Source organism: Tursiops truncatus, chromosome 11 (assembly GCF_011762595.2).
Source record: "Tursiops truncatus isolate mTurTru1 chromosome 11, mTurTru1.mat.Y, whole genome shotgun sequence".
Lineage (NCBI taxonomy): Eukaryota > Metazoa > Chordata > Mammalia > Artiodactyla > Delphinidae > Tursiops > Tursiops truncatus.
In genome coordinates, this window is record NC_047044.1 from 18,473,075 (window position 1) to 18,494,142 (window position 21,068).

The 21,068-nt window shown below is 41.2% G+C and overlaps 1 protein-coding gene across 1 annotated transcript in view; it reads left to right on the forward strand.

Moving 5' to 3' along the window:
- The window catches only part of C11H12orf42 (chromosome 11 C12orf42 homolog), a 100,618-nt gene extending 88,355 nt beyond the window's left edge, over window positions 1–12,263 (forward strand). The window contains 3 exon segments of the mRNA XM_073789214.1: window positions 8,064–8,450; window positions 11,843–12,082; window positions 12,085–12,263. Coding sequence (XP_073645315.1) covers window positions 8,064–8,450; window positions 11,843–12,082; window positions 12,085–12,263 — 806 coding nt within the window.
- Window positions 12,264–21,068: the final 8,805 nt, after the last annotated feature.

Sequence of the window (21,068 nt, forward strand, 5' to 3'; positions counted from 1 at the left end):
GAGATGGTGTCATGGAAGGAGGGTGAAGTGCATCTGAATGCACTTGGGTTACCTTCTGGTGCCTGGTGAGACACCAACTCCTGTGTCCTTTTACTAGAGGAAGGGAGGTGGTTGAGTGATATTGGAAGAAGGAACATCCCTCCCCCAGAGGCAGGGAAGTCACCCTCATACTTAGCAGAGTACCTGAGCTGGGACAAGTTCCTGCCCATCTTGTAGCACTTCATTCTCCCACATCCATGGCAGATATCAGTCATTTCCCCATGAACTGAGACGAGCCCTGGAACTCTTAAAAATTGATGTCCCAATGGGTACTGGTGTTCAAGAAGAAAGCTGTTTGCCATCCTTAGGAAGAGACACGACATCAGAGCTGGAATGACTGATTATGGTGAACTGAGCAACATGGACTAATCCCTGAGGCAAGAGAAGTGGTTATCCCCAGGCAAGTCTGCAGAAAGGGAGGAGGGAGGGTATGAGGTGGACATGGAGAACGGTAAGCTATAATGCTGAAGAGCAGTCCTCCTGAGTTCTTCTTCTTATTAAACTTATTAGACACTCATTAAAAGACGTTCCCCGCTTGTTTCTCAGCCCCCCAGGTTCTTTCAAGATTTTCTTTCTGCGTTTGGTTTTCTGTAATTTTAATATGCTATGCCTATAAGTAGTAGGTCTTTTGTTTTTGTTTTATTTGTTTTTGCATTTATCTTGCCGTGTGTTCTCTGAGCTGCCTGAATTTGTGGTTTGGAAAGTTCTCAGCCATTGTTACTTCAAACATTTCTTCTGCCCATTTTCTCTTTTTTCTTCTACTGGTATTCCAATTATGATGCATACGTTATATCTTATGAAATTGTCCCAGAGTTCTTGTTTTGTTCTTTTTTCCCCCATTTCTTTCTCTCTTTGCATTTCAGTTGAGGAGTTTTTATCGACCTGTCTTCATGCTTTTGCTGATTCTTTCCTTGGCCATGTTCAGTTTACTGATGAGCCTGTCATGGACATTCTTCATTTCTGTTACAGCGTTTTATATTTCTAGCATTTTCTGATTGTGTTTTACTTTTAATAAAAATTGTATATATTTGAAGTGTACAACATGATTTGATACACGTGTACACAGTGAAATGATTACTATAGTCAAACTGATTAACCTGTTATCTCCTCATTTAGTTTTTAACCATTTTTTGTGTGATGAGAGAACCTGAAATCTACTCTCTAGCAAATTTCCAGTGTTCAGTACAGTATTATTTACTGCAGTCTTTATGCTGGAAATTAGATCTCTAGATTTATTCATCTTCCATAACTGCAACTTTGTACCCTTTGACTTAACCCCTTCCCATTTCCCCCACCTCCCTGTCCTTGGTAACTCCTGTTCTACTCTCTGCTCCTAGGTATTCATTTTAGATTCCACATGTAAGTGACACCGTGGAGCATTTCTTTTTGATTCTTAGAGTTTCCATCTCTCTGCTTACCTTACTCAACTGTTCTTTCATGTTGTCTGCTTTCTCCATTAACGCCCTTAGCATATTAATCACAGTATTTGAAATTCCTTCTCTGATAATTCTGATGTCTGTGCCATGGATGAGTTCTTATGCTTGCTTTGTCTCTTCAGATTGGGGTTTTTTTGTTTTCTTGCCTTTTGACATGCCTCATAACTTTCTGTTGAAAGCCAAGCATGATACATCAGGTACTAGGAACTGAAGTAAACAGATCTTTGCTGTGGGTTTTTGTGTCGACCCGACTCGGTCCTGGGATGTGTTTAATGTTTGTTGTAGCTGTAAGAACGAGAGGCTTCAGGTTTCTCCAGTGTTCTCACTTTTGTTCCCTTTCCAGACTTTGGGCTTCCCTGACTACTCTTCCTGAGAGAGAATCTGTATCTTGTAGCTCTCCCAGCTGGAATCCACTCTTATTATACTGGACACCTGTTGGTGTGCTGATAAGGTGTGGGGGAGGGGAAACATTCTATAATCTTATGATTAATCTCAGTCTTTTAGTGGGTCTGTGTCTCTGGCTGTGACCTTAACAAGTGTTTTTGAGCTTTTTTTTTTTTTTTTTTTTTTTTTTTTTACTGCTCCTTAGGTGAGACGAGAAGGCTAAAGGAACTGGAGTGGGAAAAATGCCCTTCCCTCAGCTGGGATAAGGATATGCTTTTGTTGTGGAGGATGCTCTGGGCATATTTTACTAGGATTGTTTTTCCCATGCCTGTATCAGAGCTTTGAAGGGATCTTTTTCAGACTTTCACCTTGAGAAACTAGTGGAGTTCTTACAGACAAAATGTGCTAAAGTGCAGGGACCCCCTAAACCTGCTGTCCTCAGGAGTTTCTAACTCTCAAGCTAGTCTACACCCAGCCGCCAGCAATTCATCAAAATGATCATTTAAATGTTCCTACCAGTGTAGGAACCAGCGTATTGTTCCAGAGGCTTCTACTCCAGGTCAACAGATCTTGGTTTGACTCTTTGGATTCATCTGTCTCTCCAGATTTTGGGGTGGCCTTTTGCCCTGCAAACTCAGTTCTCTGATGGGTCCAGGAAAAATTGTTGTTTTTCACTTTCTTAAACTGTTTGTTGTTGTAAGGATAGGACTGTCAGTTTCCAGGTTGTTTCCATGTTGGAGCTAAAACTGGAAGTCCATTACATGTATTTCTGCCAACACCTTCCCCCCCCAAAATGGGGATTATCATTATCTATCCATTTTACAGATGAAGAAAATCAAGCCCAGACAGTCTGTGTCTCAACCACTATACACAACTCCCAGGCACATCCAAGTTGCCGTCACTGTTCACTTAGCTGACTGCTAACTGCCTTCTAACTGGCTTCTGTTCTCATCCTCTTCTGCCCAGTTTTCCTTAGAGAACTTTTTCAAGGGTAAGTGCTGCTGTCGTGACTCATCTATGGGAAAGTTTTAGTAGCTTTCCATCATATATTGTGTAACTTCTAGACCTCACCTGTCCCTTCTTTTTTGCTCACTTCCATTTAGCCATTGGGTGTAGCAATCTTAGGAATATATCTCAGTCCTTGTGAGGCTGGAATGCTGTTCCCCCCTCCTGCATGACTGACCTTTTCAACCTTCGGGTCAGTCCCAAATTAAATATTACCTTCCTAGGTCTCCACCCATGTTTCTCTGTCTCGCTCCCTTGCTTTTTCCTTGATATCACTCACTACAATTTGTAATCACTTAATTGTGACTTGCTGTTGTCATCTTCTCCCGTTGATTGTAAGCTCTGTGAGGGCAGGGACCACATTTGCCTTATTCTGTTGTATCCCCAGGGCCAAATACAGAGCAAGGCACATAGTAGGCATTTGATAAATATGTTTTTGAATGAAGGAGTGAATAAAATGAGGCAAACTCTGGATGGGTGGAAAAGATATTATTTTCCACTTGAGTCCTTATTGCCAAAAGAGGCTATTCAGGAACTACAGAGGGAGAGAGAACAATGACAACAGCTAAGGCTAACTGAGTACTTCCTGTGTGTCACATACTGCTCTAAACTCTTGTTTATTAACAACTCATTTAATCTGCACCTCAGCCCTGGGTGGTAGTGGCAGTCATTATTGCCATTTTGTGAATGGGGAAATTGAGGCACAGAGCACTTAAGTAGCTTGACTTAGGTAACACTGCCAGGAAGAGGTGAACCAGATTTGATCCAAGAAGTCTGGGCTCAGGGCTTGATGCTTTCCAGACCCCTCCCACAGACTCAGCCCCACTAGCTCAAAAACTCTCATTCCCCCACTAGGAGAAGTGGTGAAACTGAGGTGGAAGGCTCCGACTCCACTACGTGGTCTAAGAGTCCTTTAAAAGTGTGTCATTGGGGTGTTCAGTGTTCATTGAAGACCTATTTAAAGTTTAAGTTTGATTTTAGATACGCAGGAGATGATATTAGTTAGCTTTAGCCTCTATTTATGCCTACAGTTAAGGGCAAGATGAGCTCTGGGGCATTAATTGTCTCTGGGTTTCATTTCTCCTTCTAGGACAGGTGCCTCTAGTTGTTTTGTAACACGAACATGCTGGAGTTAGAAGCCCAAGGGAGCAGAAGAGATAGGGCGGGGATCAAACACATAGAAGTTATACATTGAGGGAGAGCTGCCAGAAGCAGGTGTGATGGGGAGCACCGTCCTACTCCCTGGTAGCCCAGAGGGGCTGAAGATGCAGGGGTTACCATATTTGTCTTTTTCTAATGTATAGAAGATGAATAAATCTGCATCTGTCATGATTTATCATGAGCTATTTTGCAGCTCAAGAGAAAGATAAATTGTTTTTGTGAAGTACATTCAGCTCTGAGGGTTATCTTATTGTGCCTTGAAATCTCCTGTCTGCCACAATATTGTTTCAAAAGAAATGAGCAACAGATGGAAGACCTGTGCTGCAAAAGAGGCAGAGCTGTCTACACATTGAAAGAACCTGCAGAACTTGAATGTCAGGAAGAATTTCTTAAGATGAGAAACACCCGGGCTTCCCTGGGGGCGCAGTGGTTGAGAGTCCGCCTGCCGATGCAGGGGACGCGGGTTCATGCCCGGTCCGGGAAGATCCCACATGCCGCGGAGCGGCTGGGCCCGTGAGCCATGGCCACTGAGCCTGCGCGTCCGGAGCCTGTGCTCCGCAACGGGAGAGGCCACAACAGTGAGAGGCCCGCGTACCGCAAAAAAAAAAAAAAAAAAAAAAAAGATGAGAAACACCCAAAGACAGGTAGTTGAGAAAAGTTGGCCTGTTGCATTGGTGAGCACTGGGAGAGGTTGTCTGGAGGCGGGGTTAGCATGTGGGCTTTCCTGGGAGCTGATGTCAGTTACTGGGCCTCAGGCAGAGTACGCAGTCTAAGGTGCCCTGTCTTCTGCACGATGGAAGTCATGCTGGTGGCACTGATGGCGGGCTAAGGCAGGGCCAGAGGGTGGTCAGCACCCACTATTTGCTAGCTGTTGTTGTGGACATTGGCATCCCGCCCTTCATCAAGCCCAGTTCATGGTAGTCACACGTTTCTTATGACGCCACTGGCATTGATTGGGCTATAGAAGAACCAAACTCCTTCAAAATCTAAGAGCTGAGTCCCAACCCCAGCTTCTCTGGTGCTTGACTCGTGGTGTGGACAGATGCTTACCCTCTGACCTCAGGCCCCTCCTGAGTGAATAAGCTGAAGGGTCGTGGTCTGGCTCAAGTGGGTTTACTGGTGTGAAAACAAATAAAATAAGGGGTAGACCAGTTGTCAAGTGGCTGGTATTGCTGGTATCGGAAATGAAGACTGTTCACAGAGAGATAATGCTTGGAGGAGAAAGACGTACCTGAGGTCGTGGCTCTAGATTGTTCATGAGTGTTTGGACTACATACAATTTATAACAGTACCTGACATCTCTGATGAGTGAGTTAGACCAGTGTCTCCCTAATTACACATCGTAATACCCGAGGGGCTTACAAACTACAGAGACTGGGGCCCCGGGACCACGTGCCTGTATTTTTTCAAAGCCTGCCACACATTGGTGAAGGCGCGGCCGAGAATGGGAAACACTGAAGTAGACGCAACAGCCCGGTAATGTAACGAAGAGCACTGGACTTTCAATCATGAGCAGTGGATTTGGGCTCGAGTTCTGCCACTGTCTTGGTGGGGAGATTTGAAAATTTGAGAAAAAAAAAAGACTGAAAGCCATTGGAGATTGGAAACGGCCCTTGCATTTCTAACAACAGTCTCTGTTTGGTGCCCAAACTACTGGTTGTTCTATTCAATTCAGGCAACCTGGCAGCTGTATCATAGAGGAAACCTGAAATCCATGCAGGGGTCTGTGAAACTGGGAGGCTCGTGGGTTGCTGTGCTGAATTCCATTTTGCCAAAAATCAGCTGGTCAGTTTAGCCTCAAGATGATGGGTTCTGTTGATCTGAGTAAGATTTTGTCATTGTTGCAGTACCTAGTATATGGTAGGAGCTTAATGAATATTGGTTGAATAAATAAACAAACATAGTCACCAGCTGTCTCAACATCATATAAGGTGACCTTGATAATTATTACCTATATAAAGTATTACCTTTCTTTCTATCTATCTAAATGTGCCCCTTATATGGCAATTACAAAGTTACCTATTTGCCTTTCTGATAAGCAATGAAATCTCTGATGCAGAGGTAGTGAGATTCAGGGCCCTAGAGGCATTTAAACAGAGATGGATGAAAAAGGTGGTGAGGGTCAGCCTCAGATGACCTTTAAGGTCTCTTTCAACCCATAACTTGTGGAATGTGAAGGTGTGTAAGGTGGCTTCAGCTCTTCCGTCCTGTTCTTGATATCTGAACAACAGAATGAAGGCACGTCAGATGCCATTGGTTCTAAGGCTGTCGACTTTCCTTTGGGACCAAGAGTCCCAGAGCTACTGTTTTGAAAGATTCCAGGAGTTTCTCTGCATTTGGGAAAGACTGATACATTTGTCTACCATTTCAAATTCTGGGATTTACGATGAAAAGGGGCAGGCAGTTAAGATTAAAATGCAAAGCTCAGTCTTCCTAAAGTGCAGGAGGAAGATGAGACTTCTAGAACTCTGTAACCTGCTTATGCACAGAGCTTGCAAATACATCCCCATGACTCCAAGCAGAATACTTAAGAAAATCATCTTCTGAGATGAAGATGGTATGAAAGGAGGTAAATGATAGTGTAACTTTTATAGGGCTGGCCATAGGCCAAAGATGAACACTGGTGGCCCATGGTGGTTCAGAGAACAGATGTGTTTTGTGGCATCCATACCGTATATTTTTTTAAATCGAGTGAGTTACCAACATTTAAAAATTAGAAGTTTTTACATATATTGAAAAAACATATGTTTGCTTCTCCTGAAAATCCAGAAAAATCTGTCTTCATGGGGCCCACATCCCCTCAGGGCAATAAGAGAACTGAGTCGTGGCTGGCCCCTTCTGATGGCTGCTTCTACTTGACCTCTTCTCTCATTTCTGTTATCTGTGGGGCCCCTGGAGGCATTTCTTTTGATTTCCCCTTCTGCAGGCAAAGCTGCGATTTAGGAGTAGTGTGTCCTGTTACCTAACATGGCCGGCATCTTTGCCACTTGACTGAACCTTGACCGCAGGGAATACGAGTCTTGCTAAGAGTTGCTGCGTCCTGGCACGGTTTCTGCCACATAGTAGAACTCAGGAAATCCACTTCGTTCCTCCCCCCGTTCCATACCTCCCCACCTCCTGGTTTTTCTTCTTTTCTATCCCCCAAGTCTGAACAATTTTTCTTTTAGTGAAAAGGGATACTGTTAATAATTATTCTGGGATAACACGTGTGAGTTTGAACCATTGTGGGTCTGTTAGTTTCCGAGGACTCATAACAAAGAACCCCAAACTGGATGCTTAAAACAAAGTTATTATCTCACAGTTCTGGAGGCAGAAGTTGGAAATCCACGTATCAGCAGGATACCAAGTATCAGCAGGCTTGGCACCTTCTGGAGGTTCTGAGGGAGAGTTCATGCCTTTCTCTTAGCTTCTGGTGGGTGCTGCAGTCCGTGAGGTACCTTGGTTTGTAGATTCATCACTCCACTCTCTGCCTCTGTCATCACATGGCATTCTTCCTGTGTGTCTGTGTCAGTTTGTTCTTCTTATAAGGACACTAGTCATATTAGACTAAGGCCTTACCCTAACAACCTCATCCTGACTTGACTGCAGTTACGAAGACCCTATTACCAAATAAGGTCACATTCACAGCTACAGAAGGTTAGGACTTCAACATATCTTCTTGGGGGACACAACTCAACCCATAAGCTTCAAACTAGCTTTCTGACCTGAAAAGATGGAGATAATAATTCTATTTGTTAGATGAGGTTCCTGTGAGGACTAAATGACCAACATGTCTGGGTCCTCACACGGTGCCTGCAATATAGCTTGAACTCAACAAAAGCATTTCCAGCCTTTTCCCTCCCCTTCCACACCTTTTCCCTCCTCTTCTCCTACTTGGGCACCTGGGTCCTTAGCTTCTCTGTCATTTTGTTCGCTCAGGATAGAAACATGAAACAAACAAAAAAATCCATCCGTTGCCTGATTTTATCCTTCCTGCCATTAATTTCGTAGGTGATATTTAAGTGCCTTCCTTCAAAATAATGTGTTTACCTTTTACAGTATTTCCAGCAAGGATTCAGACTCCAGTGGCATATAGAAGACTGCTCTGTGCTCTCCAGTGCAGCATCCCCAGGCCTCCTGCTCTAAGTATAGCTTCTTTCGACAAAAAAAGCCACGGAGAAGCAAGTCCCTCTCCAACACCATCCAGTGAATGGGAAGAGACCCCATTGATCTTCACGGTCAGACAAGAAATGAATATGGGAGCCAGAGGATCACCCAGGCAGGCCTGGGGCAGTTCAGTTCTGGAATAGTGAATGACAAAAACGCCTATTCAGGTCCACTCAGTAAATCCTATGCACCTGGAGGCCACAGGCACACATATCAACAGGCACGTGAGATTTCAGAACCAGCCCCCTTGTAATTCCAAGGGAGATTCTGTCCCATCTGGTGAGTATCACTTTGTGGTTCCTAACTCTTTCTTCCTCTTTTCAATTGGCCACATTTTGTTTTTAACTTCAATAGAAACAGCAAAATTATTTGACTCAACGGTAAGTCCTATTCTAGAACATTCTATAAGAACTGTAGTTGTCAGTCTTTAATGGAAGTCTACTTGTTGCTTTGTATTGTATTGAGGAGAGCACAGGTGTGAGCTGATGATAAGAGTTTAATGATTCAGGTATTGCACCTGATAATAATGACAAGTATTATCATCAGCATCCCAACCCCCATATATGATGCTCTCAGATACTGTGCTGAGCACTTTATTTTATGAAATCCTCATATAACCCTCTTAGGCAGATAATGTTATTATCCCCATTTTACAAATAAGGAAGGTGTGAATTCATAGCACAGAATAATGTGTATAAAAATGAAGTATCTCAAAACTGTGTAACAGGAGGAACGGTTTAAAGGTAAGAAGATGGACCAGAAGGAATGAGCTTTGACATCAGGGAAACCCAAGCCCAGAACCAGAAATACTTGGGCTCAAATTTCTGCTTTCTACTGTTTCATTGAGTTCTGTCGCCATGATCAAGTCCCATAAATGTTCTCTGAGCCCAATATTTTCTGTAAACTGACAATTACTACCTTGAAGAGATGTTGTTGATATAAAATTCCCTGAACACAGCAGGGCCGACTAAATGGCGGTTGTGATGGTGGTGTTTATGGTGCTGATATTCTGACTGCAGGAGAGGAAATGTCAGGAGACAATGCATACCTCCAAATATTCTAGGAAGTGTCATGTAGAAGGAGAAGGATTAGACTGATTTTATGCAGCTTTTGTTTTTTTTAGGTAACTTTTTGGGTAGATTTTGTTGCACATATTTATACAGTTTGTTGGAATCGACCAATAGAAGAAAGAGAAATTTCGACACAGTCCAAAGGAGAACCTTCTTTGAACTAGAGGATAATGTCCTGCCTGGGCTGTAAATGGTAAAGTTGAGGCTGGGAGACTTTCTACCAAGGATGCTGAGTCAGAGATTCTCCTTCTCTGGGAGGATGGGCTTGATGATGGCATGTTGAGGATGCTGGCAGGTTAACACATTTTGAGTCTTATGTATAAGGCGACATGCTAAAATCTGAACATACATCTTCAACTATGGTCCATACGGCTGCCTTCTGAGGCAAGAACTGTTATCTTCCCGTGGTTTAGATGACGATTTGGTGGCCCACAGAGATTCTGTAACTTTAGGGTCGGAGCCAGGATTCGAGCCTCCATTCTGACTCCAGGTCAGAGCACTCCTCTATTAAGATTCCAGATATGACAATAATAGCTCATAGGTACTGAGCACTTACTGTGTACGAGATGCTTTGCATTTTATTATGTTCTTCCTTCAGATACTTGCTTAGTTTGCTTTTACGCTTCCTTCAGGTCTTTACTGAAATGTCACCTACATGGGTGGGCTTTCGTAACCTTTCTCACTTTATTTTCCTCCTTAAGATTTATTGCCAGCTGACACTTATACATTTCTTCGTTTGCTTCTCTGTTAGCCTGCTTCCTCTTCCACTCCCTCTCTTCCCAACTCGAATGCGTGCTCCATAAGTGCAGGGATATTGCAGCTTTATTCCTTTCTGTAATCCCAGTGTCTAGAATACTGCCAGACACATAACAGGCACTCAAATATTAATGAATGAAGAAAACGAATGGACAGATTTAATCCCGCTAGCAACCCTGTGAAGTAGGTAATACAATCCTCGTGTTTCAGGTAAGGACAAAGAGACTTAGGCCAGGTGATATGCTGGGATATAAATCTATGATGGTCTGCCCCCAAAGCCTGTATATTCCCTTACACCAAACTTCCTCTAAGACAGTTTGTTACAAAATGCATCATTATTGAATTACGTTCAGGGAAGGAATTCCTATTCTTTGTCCCAAGACAGAGGACAGCATATTCTGTCTAGGTTGTATTCTGTTTCTCTAAATTCCAGAGTCACATCTATGATCTTAGGTGGAATCGTCTTGCAATGAATGGGTCATATGCCAGGGCTGTAAATTCAAATCACCAAATAGTTATTAAGCATCTAGTTTTCACAAAGCAATGTGTTTGGCTCTCTGAAAGCTTTTATTTACCTGGCCATATTGAAATGCCATTCTACCTTTATTTCCAGGAAATAATTCTCACGTTGGAGAAATCAGGCTCACTAAAAATGTTTCACAGTTTGACTTGGTTATGTTAAGTGTGTAGTGGGAGCTGCCCAGTACATACCAAACATAGAACAGTGTGTGATGAACTAAATTGAAATACTTAGTGTTATACCATTTGACACCCACTGTTAGGAAGGCAATGTGCATTTGAAATCTTCTTCATATTTTTTGAGTTTGCCAATGATCCCCTGGGTGGCTCCAAATATTTCAGACATCTGCATGCTATTCAAAGCCCTTTAAAAGTTTACAGAAAGTGATTTAAATCATCTAAGTTATCTTAATACACTACTGAAGAATTACACTTTAATTTTGCGTAGGTCAGTGGGCAGGATTTCTTACCTAAAAACGATTTTTGGGGGGGGGGGCCACAGGGCGCGGGGCATGCAGGATCTTAATTCCTTGACCAGGGATCAAACCCGTGCCCCCCGCAGTGGAAGCGCAGAGTCTTAACCACTGGATTGCCCACTGATTGTTTTCATTTTCACCTAGTTTGACGTTTCTAATAAAACTCATGAAATAGTTGCCTCCTGGGGTTTTAAACTGTCAGCAGTGTGTCTAAATGCGCCGCGGATCTGTTTGTTTTTCCAGATCTGAATAATTTCCATTCACAGATTTTCCCCAGATTTCCAATTTGAGGATTTATTTTAGTCACCCATTCTTCTGTTTCCCTCTCTTTAGAAGTTTTGAACTGTTTGTCTTGAAATTAAGTTTTATGGGGATTGGGCTTCCCTGGTGGCGCAGTGGTTGAGAGTCCACCTGCCGATGCAGGGGACACGGGTTCGTGCCCCGGTCCGGGAAGATCCCACATGCCGCGGAGCGGCTGGGCCCGTGAGCCATGGCCGCTGAGCCTGCGCGTCCGGAGCCTGTGCTCTGCAATGGGAGAGGCCACAATGATGAGAGGCCAGCGTACCGCAAAAAAACAAAAACAAAAAAACGTTTTATGAGGATTCTGTAAAAGTTATTTTGGGGGGAAGAGGTGCTTTCAAACAATAGGAAAAGAATCGATAGCATTTTATTTTCTTAAATATGGGAAGCACATGAAGATAATGTCAAGGGATTTAAAATTTTTTTCTCAGCACGTTACAAACATCGATTTCTCAAACATCCAGTTATCAGGAGATTTTTTTTTAAGTCCCAGCGGGGCAGGTAAATTCCACACACCTGAGCACCACCCTGGCTTTTCTTTGCCTTCCAGGTCTTACTCTGAGGCCATACACTGCCGTCGGCCTCAACGGGAGAAGCCAGACCCCCTTTGCCTCGTCCAGGGTCTCCTGGAGTTTGTCAGAGCTTGAGCTGGAAGAGAGGATGACACCCGCAGTAGGCGCACCGGCAAACCCAGATTCCCAAAGCTGGCTCCTGGGCGCACCCGGGAATTCAGTGGGAAGGGGCACAGTTGCCATGGCACCAGAGATGCTCCCCAGGCATCTTCATCCTCCTGACTCCCCGGCAGTCTGGCAGGAGCGCCCCTTCCTGTGCTTGCCCGTGCTCCCACCCATCTCCCCTCCAAGAGGTTAATCAAGGTTTGCTCCTCTCCGCCCTCCCACCTACCCCCGCGTTTCCATACGGTTTGTTCACAGGCCCCTCCTAGGCCGGGGGTGAAGGCTCACTTACACTGACCACTGCGAGGGAATTGTTCCATGAGAGCTGCCCGTCTTCCGATCAATGCCTGCCCTGAACAACAGAAAGGGCCTCAGATGTACTGGTTTCCACAGAACCATTGTTAGGCTTCACAGAAGCAGTTTTGAACCTAATAAATAATGTCAAAAGTCTCTATCGCAGCCAAAAATGTTCCTTTTGAAGGATTTCTAATAGTATTTTTGTTCTGCAGTGTCTCCCAGTGTCACAAAGAATTTGTGCCTCACAATGGGGATGGGGTACATCGCGTGCCACTTCGCAATGTGCCGCCGTCAGGGATGGCCAGGACCCCGCTTTGTTTTGCTCTCGCAGGTAAACGGTTTCACCTGCCAACTTGGGCTTTAGTTTAAGGATGTTTTCTAAGGGCCTTCTGAGTCTCTAAACAGAGGTTTTGAAAACATAATTGAATGTCTGTAATTTAATAGTTAACATGAAATTTGATTACTCCCAATATGCCTAGGGGAATTTTCTACAGGCTATATTAAGGTTTTTATGTCAGAAACCTGAAGCTGGATCCTCTCTGGAGGCTCTGAAACACATGGAACTAAGTTTAATGCAAAAGAGATGCTTAGGGAATGTTTTATCAAACTGGTGGTTTTAGGCAGTATTTTTGATTTTGGCTAACGTCAGTTAAACGTGGCAGCTTTTCGCTGTGAGGCGATGCAGAGACTGATTTATCAAATGATTTTATGGGTTTAGTTATTTTTTTTTCTTTTTAATGTGTTATTTTTTTCACCATTCAGAGAGAAACACAAATCAATGTGACCAAGTCATTCATGTGCAGTTTTGCACTCAAGTTTCTTGCAATTTTCCCACAGACTTGGATTCATGGAATTTGATACATGTAAAATCCTACTGCACTTTAAGATGTCCTCCTGTCTAAAGTCCAAATGTAAGTTTCAAAGTTTCAATCGAAATGAAATGTTATACCTGATAGTTGCTTAACATTTAGAAGTCTGTTTAATCCTTTGAGGACGATTTGATGTTTTTTGAATATTATTCCCTAGGAGTAATGCACTTAAAAAATGTATCCCCAGGGCTTCCCTGGTGGCGCAGAGGTTGAGAGTCTGCCTGCCGATGCAGGGGACACGGGTTTGTGCCCTGGTCCGGGAAGATCCCACATGCCCCGGAGCGGTTGGGCCCATGAGCCATGGCCGCTGAACCTGCACGTCCGGAGCCTGTGCTCTCCAATGGGAGAGGCCACAACAGTTAGAGGCCCGCGTACCGCAAAAAAAAGAAAAAGAAAAAAAAAATGTATCCCCAAACTAGCGCTTTTCTTGTTCCAGATTAATATGATTTTATAATAAATACGCTTTTTTATTTTTATTAGCCTGATTTTAGATAAAAGAATGTACGGGTTATCAATGGTGGTTGCTGTGGTTTCCTGAGGATATAATGGCATCTGCTCACCAGAGTTCTTGCGACAACCGTAAGTTCAACTTCATGTCATTTGGTTAGGGAGAAATGGGTGGGCACACTCGTGGGTTTTATGTAAAATTTTGATTCTGGGATATGTTAATTATGAGTTAGCACAATTGATTTTTTTTTTAAGGTCAAGAGAGCATTGCTTTAAGTGATTATAAAACAACCAAAATTTTATAATGGTCAAATGCAGAAATAGAAAATGTTTTTGATATATAGTAAATGGATTTCCTCACCTGTGGAAATACAAAATAGTGAATTTACTAAAATAATACAGTACAGAAGAAGCAATTCTGCTCAGATTTGAGAAAAGGGATACAAGCAAAAGATATAAAATATGTGATACATGATATTCTAAAGCAATTTCCCAATGGAACACTAGAATTAGAAAGATGCTTTGTGAGATGGAGAAGCTATAGATGAGTATGTCTGGGAGATGTGGCCACGATGCTCCCACTTAGAAAGTCATGGTAATATATTAAGGATCCCCCAAAATCCCATGGCAAAAATCTGATAAACTCTGTTTAACCCAGTGTATCCCAGTTTTATGTGCTCAGGGAACACCGACGTGTGTGTGTGTGTGTACACATATATGTATTTTAAAAATATAACGCCTATCAATACCTTGCAGCGCTAGTGTCCTGTGGAACACAGTTGAGAAAACATTGCTCAAAACTCTATTCTTAATATACTAGATTCCATGTAAACTGGTAGGGTTCAAGGTAAGGATTTCTTTTCAAAAAAGTGAAGTAAGAATCAGAGGTAAAGAAAGCAGCCCTTCATAAATACCTCCAGGAGCCCATTCTTCCTTGGAGGAGTGTAATGAGCCATCTTAATTTTGCTCATTTTGGGTGCACGTGGTTGGGAGTTTAGTTGGTCTAACCATGACCATAGCTTAGATAGTGATGGATGAAGAGCTTTTTCGGCTTTGACTGTCACAGTTATGGGCTACAGGTGTCCAAGTCTTTCTGAATGACACTAGAACTTAGACACAAATGCACCAAGGTAAACATAGTTAAATCTTTCCCAATGTCATTATTTCTGAAAATAGTGCTGATTTAAGCAGTTATAATTGGGTACACATCAATTTTAGGAAATAAATAATATGTGTGTGTGCTTGAGGACCAGAACGAGGTCTTATGGTATAAAATAATTGTTGCTAAGGTTCTGAATTACAGTTTGCTTTTATTTCTTCAGGGATATGTGGTTTGACTTAAGGGACATTTATTACCACGTACTACAACAGTTTTCTAAGGAAGATAATGTGTCATTTTAGGGAAAAAAATGTTTTTCTGAAAGTGGCACTGGAAAATAGTGATAAATTTAAAAAATTAGTACATTGAAGAAAGGAAATATTTAGGAGAGTCTCTAGTGAATAATGTTTACAAGTGAGGAACTCTGTAAAATAACTAATAATTATGGCAGATATATTTACTAAGTATGTATTTTATGTTAGGGACTGTTCTAAGCATTTAGAATATATTAATTCATTTAGTCCTCATAACGGCTTCATGAAGTAGTTACTGATATCATTATCGCTACTTCACAGATGAGAAAGCTTTATTTTTAACAATTTTATATACACATGTATATATTGAAGCTTATAATTATATATACATAAGTTACAAACTGTATGGTTATATATTATACAATATTGTTTGTGTATAAAGCTGTGTTATTACGTTCTGTATCATTAGAGCTAATATATGTACATGTGAACGTGTGTATTCCACCTAATACAGATATCATATATAAATCAGTTTTTATTCCATGCTATTGGTGCCTAAGTGAGGTCAATATAGAAACTCTACTCATATCCGTCTCCTCCTTATAACAAAGTGGAGAGTAGGAGGTGATAGCTGGGAGTTGATGACATATGATATGTTCGAACACTTTGAAGAGCAGAGTGGGGTCAGAGATGATCATCACATCGTTCTTTTTGTTTGAAGCAACATCCTCGCTGTGAATGAAGTCTCAGAAACTCAAGAAAGGGAAGGTGGTTTTGAGGTTTTACTAAAGACGGCAGCACTTTCCAAGGTTATTGGAGCTGACCCACCTCAGCCTTGCGGAAGGGATGGAAGGCTGTAGAGGGGGAGCTAATGAAGAGCTAAGGTGCTGGGGCTGACCTGGGTCTGAAGAGCCAAGAATTTGTTCCTGTAAACGTGACCTGAACTTAGTGTCACTCCATCCTTTGGCTGTAGTTTCTTCACTCTTAAATTGGGATAACGTGTTTTGTTTACTGCAAAGGATACTTGGGGAACAAGTCTGCTATCAAATCAAAGCATTTGAAAAGCAAGATCACTATGCAAATGCAAATAATTATTTTGATGTTAATATCAACAACAATTAGCATAAATATTACCATCAGTTATGCAGGGCTAATTTCAGGCTTATAGATCCAGCTGCCTTACACTGACAGTGAATATTATTTCTGGTAACCAGGTGATCATGTCTCTCTGAGAAGTTTTATATATCGTATTCTTCACCTTCATCCCGGCATTATGAGGCACGTAGTACAGCAGTATCCCATTTACTGACAAGGAAACAAACACAGAGAGACAAAGCAATTTGTTCAGTGATTGCCCCCAGCACACAAGCTCACAGTCATTGTCTATTAAAAACAATGTAGACAGTTGACAGCTCAACAAAATATTCCATTTAGAACCTCCAGTTTAGAAGAGTTCAGCGTAGAGTATAGAATGACAGTGGGCAGTGTCTACTATCACATGTAATCTTTTATCCCGACTATCTATAAAAGTCTGAAACTACCCAGACAAGGCAGCGGGGGTGGGGAGGCATAAAGCAATGTTGTAAATACCATTGTGATGTTGAGGATTCTGTCATGTAGAGACCCAGGAAAGAAGTTGTTTTCAGGAGTCTACTTTTCCTTAGGAAAAATGCTCCAGAATTCTTAAGGTGTGTGGCCTCCCTATTGCACAGTCCAAGGTCTTTTCACCTGCATCAATACTTCTCCCACAACAAATTTTTGCCATGTCTAGGCTCCTTCTCTTACTACTCCCTCCGTATCCTGCAACTGGTGTTTTCCCTCCACTACGGGAATCAATCTGATTTTGTAAGTCAGTGATATTGGGATCGATATCCTAGGTAGTCATTGTGGGAGATTTGAGAAGTGTGATTCAGCCCAACCAGCATGCATTGAGTATTCACCATGTGCCAGACACTATGGGCACCAGCATGCATTGTGAATGTCAACTGAAAAGGACACAATCCTTCCCCTTGACCAGCTCAACCTAGTATAAAACTTAGTTCTTCCATTGATTCATTCATTCTATCAAATGTGTTAAACACCCACTTAGATGCCAGACACCTTCCACTGGGGATATAATGGTGAAGAGCCGTTTTGGTCAAGTAAAACCTAACTGATGAGACATGAAATAATAACACAATAACGTTCAAGTCTATAATCCTTTAGCCGTAATTCCAAAATCCAAGATCTCTGAAAACTGAAAGTTCTTTTCTAACTCATTTGGTGTTAGTATCACTCAAACTGAAGTGAGGCTATTTATAGCCTTTAACTCAGTGTGAATATTTATGTATTTTGATGAAGATGTGTTAATATAACTGACTATGGGGTGTTACTTGGGATCCTGATGGGACAGTGTTATGTAATATATGATTTATGCACCATTACATAATATATAGCTTGTGCACAATAATATACAAAAAGAAAACCTTAATTGACGTGGAGAGTTTTGGCAAAAGGATTTTGAAGTTGTCTAGTGAATAAGGGCAGCATAAACTTAGAGAAAGAAGTCAGTTTGGGTTGGAGTAATCATAGAAGGCCTCCCATAGTAGGATTTAAACTTGACTTTGGAGAGGTAGGATTTGAAAGGACAAAGTAATGGGTAGTGCAGGAAGTAGCAACCAGGGACAGATCAAACTTTGTGGAGCCTGAGCTTATATATTTTGAGGGGGCCTCTTTAAGAAAAAGAATACAAAATTGTTAACATAGGTAGAGGGCCTTGGAAGGGTCTTTGCAAATAGGAGCCCTGAAGCTTAAATTTCATTAGTTTCTTAGTAAATTCACCTTTGAGCAAGGCCAAAGGCATGGATAATTTATAAAGTGAAACGTACCTGTAGATCTATAAATAGACACATATGTTGACACATGGAAGGAGAGAAGAGTTGGGTTCTTGTGGGGCATAGGAGTGAATCTACCATTTTTATCTTTTTGAATTGTTTGAGATTTTGAAAATTGACAACAGCTATTTTTTTTTATCTAGGCATAATATGTGTGGCCTTTGGAAAATAGTCCAAAGATTTTTTTTAAAGCATGATTTCAATTGTAAGTGTATTTCAGAATGAATGAACGTTCTCACTTTTCTGATGTTTGATTCTATAGCTAGTCAGTTTCTAAAGCTTAAAGAAGATCTGACAATCATAAATAATTTAATGTACTTAAATATCAAACTCTTTAAGGAAGAGAAAAAGCTGCATTGTATTTTGAAATTTACCTTTTGAATAGACTACTGAGGAATAGATTGTCTTTAGATTTCAGGGAATAAGATCGAATTTCGAAAAATCTTTAAAGATGAATATTTTAAGATCAAAATGGAAATTTCAGTCTTACCATTAGTCACACTACGTAACAGTACTCTTTTCCAAAGCTTTCCCAAAACTCTTCACAATGATTTATACTTACTCTCAAAAATAATTACTGATACTCAGTGTTTATTGAGTACTTACTCTGTGCCAAGCACTGTTCTGATTGCTTTATTGTAGTATCTCTCCACCATCCTTTAAAAATAGTATTTTGTTTTATTTTTTGCCACAAAGATTTGTCCATCATTCTTGATTGGTTTGTTTTATTTATTTTTAGCAACTTTATTGAGATATAATTTACATACTATACAAGTCATCCATTTAAAGTATACAGTATACTGGTTTTTAGCATATTCACAGATACGTACAGCCATCACCACAGTAACGTTTACATTTCACCCACTCAAATAGAAACTCTCTGCCCTTTAGCTATCTATCACCTTTCTATCCTCCCCTTCTTCTCCACCCCTCAGCCCATTCAAACAATCACTAATTTACTTTCTGTCGCCATGGATTTCCCTATTCTGGGCATTTAATATGAATGGAATTATATAATATGTGGTCTTTTGTGACTGGATTCCTCCCCTTAACATAGTTTTTCAAGATTCATCCATGTTGTAGCATGTCAGTATTTTATTCCTTTTTATGGCAGAATAATATTCCATTGTGTGGCTAGACCAGATTTTGTTTACCCATTGGGGTTGTTTCCACTATTTGGCTCTCATGAATAATGCCGTGATAATCTTGCGTGTACAAGTTTTCATGTAGACATGCATTTTCATTTCTCCCGGATGCAGTCTCTCCTTTAATCCTCCCAATACTCCTGCTGGCCTGTTGTTGTTATCCCCTTTTACACAGGTGGTGACCGACAGGAGTGAGGTTAAGGTGCTTGTCCAGAGTCACGTGGCCTGAACAAGGCAGACCCAGACTGTAAACCTAGGCATCTAGGTGGGCTGACACAGATTTGCCTTGTTGCTTCTCTCTAGATCAGCTTTTCTCAGAGGGATTTTGAGACTTTCCTTTTAAAGATATCTAAGAAATTGCACAAAAGAAATAACTACTGTTTAAATATACCCACCCACCCAGCCACTTACCTATCATCTGACTAGATGCCACACATAGTTCCCGAAGCACATCCAGAAAATAAAACTTAACAAATGTAATAGCCGGCATAGAATTAATACCACTTGCATTTACATTATTTTTAGAAAAGTCACGTTTTTCTCACTTTGCCTTAAATTACACTTGTCTTTCTCATACACAGTGTGGGTGCGTGTTTGGGATGGCAGAGATCATCCCCAAACTGTCTATTAATTAATCCTCTTGGGGTAGATCCCCTCCCCTCTTAATTCTTCTTTGGGATGAAATTGGTATTGCCTGTTCCTTCCTTCCTTCCCACACCTCCTCTAGATTAAAGTTAAATTCTTTGAGATCGAGATTTTTTTTATTTGTGACTTTAACAATGTCCTCTTCACGTGTCCTTGCTTAGGCCCAACAATTGCTTGTTGACCCATTTTAACCTCTTTTGAGCGTCATCTTCAAAGTGTAACTGTCCTTGACAATGAAAGAGACCTTCCTATTGTCTGGTCCTTCCAGGCAAGCTTTAGCATGGAGCTAAATGGCTTTCAGATGGAGGAGTTGGCCAGAGGAAGGAGACAAAGTCAGCTGTTGTTCCTGAGTGACTTTGCGAAAGTTTCCCTTTTCTCTCTTAGAATGGGGAATTTCTATAGAAGATGACAGACGTTTGGACAGGTGCAATATGCTTTGAACTGTTGTGTCCGATAATTCTTCTGTCTTGGGTTTTCCCAGTAGAGTCGTGTATCTTGGGATGCTGATATGCATATCGTTTGCCTTTCATTTAGTGTGGGGGAAGCCTTCCTTCTCACTTTCCCTCCGCCTCTCTTTTTAGCCCTTTACACGCATGTCACTAACCCAGATGGGATGGCAGGCATTGGTGCAGGAACCTCTCGTTAACCTTCCCCCCAGCCTTTTTTTCCCTCAAAATGGAAATCACTTCTTGTATAGTTTTCTCATGATTGTTAAAAGAAAAGGAAATTACTTAGAAGGGGGCAAAACACATCAGAGGCAATGGCTGATAAAGCTAAAACCCTAATATGAATAATACCTAATACATATGGACCTTATGTATTCAGATATTATGCTAAAACCTTGACGTGAATTGTCCATTGTGGAAAAAGTAGAAATTGTCTATGGCCTAATAAACCCACAGACAACCATTGTTTACATTTTGGAGCATATCCTTTAAATACTTTTTTCTTAGCATATTACATCTTTGCACTTTGTGCAAAAGTGAGCTCGTACTGCATACGTTGTTCTATAAGCTGATTTTCCCCCCATCACACTGAACTGTGGACATCTTTGTAATATCAATAAATAATGATCTTCATTACCTACAAAGAATTTCATTGCAGCATCATCATGCAATTCGCCAATCCATTATTTTGGGACATTTTAGTGACTTGCAAATTTCACTATTAACAAGTATTTTTGTAATGAATATGATGAATATATTTTACATGTTCTTATTTGTACTCTTTTGATTATTTTTATAATAGAAATTCCTAAACGTGGAAGGCTGGTCAAAATGCATGTAAGATTTAACTTTTGCTTCTCTTTTGTGCTTGTCAGAAAGATTCCTAAATGTTTCATTGGAATGCTCTCTGACTTCCAGAACTTAAAGAATTGGTAATATTAGAAAAGATTTAGCATAAACTAAAAATACACACCAGAGATCCTAAACGGATTCATTTTGCTTCTTCATCTTTAGTCATGGTAAATTA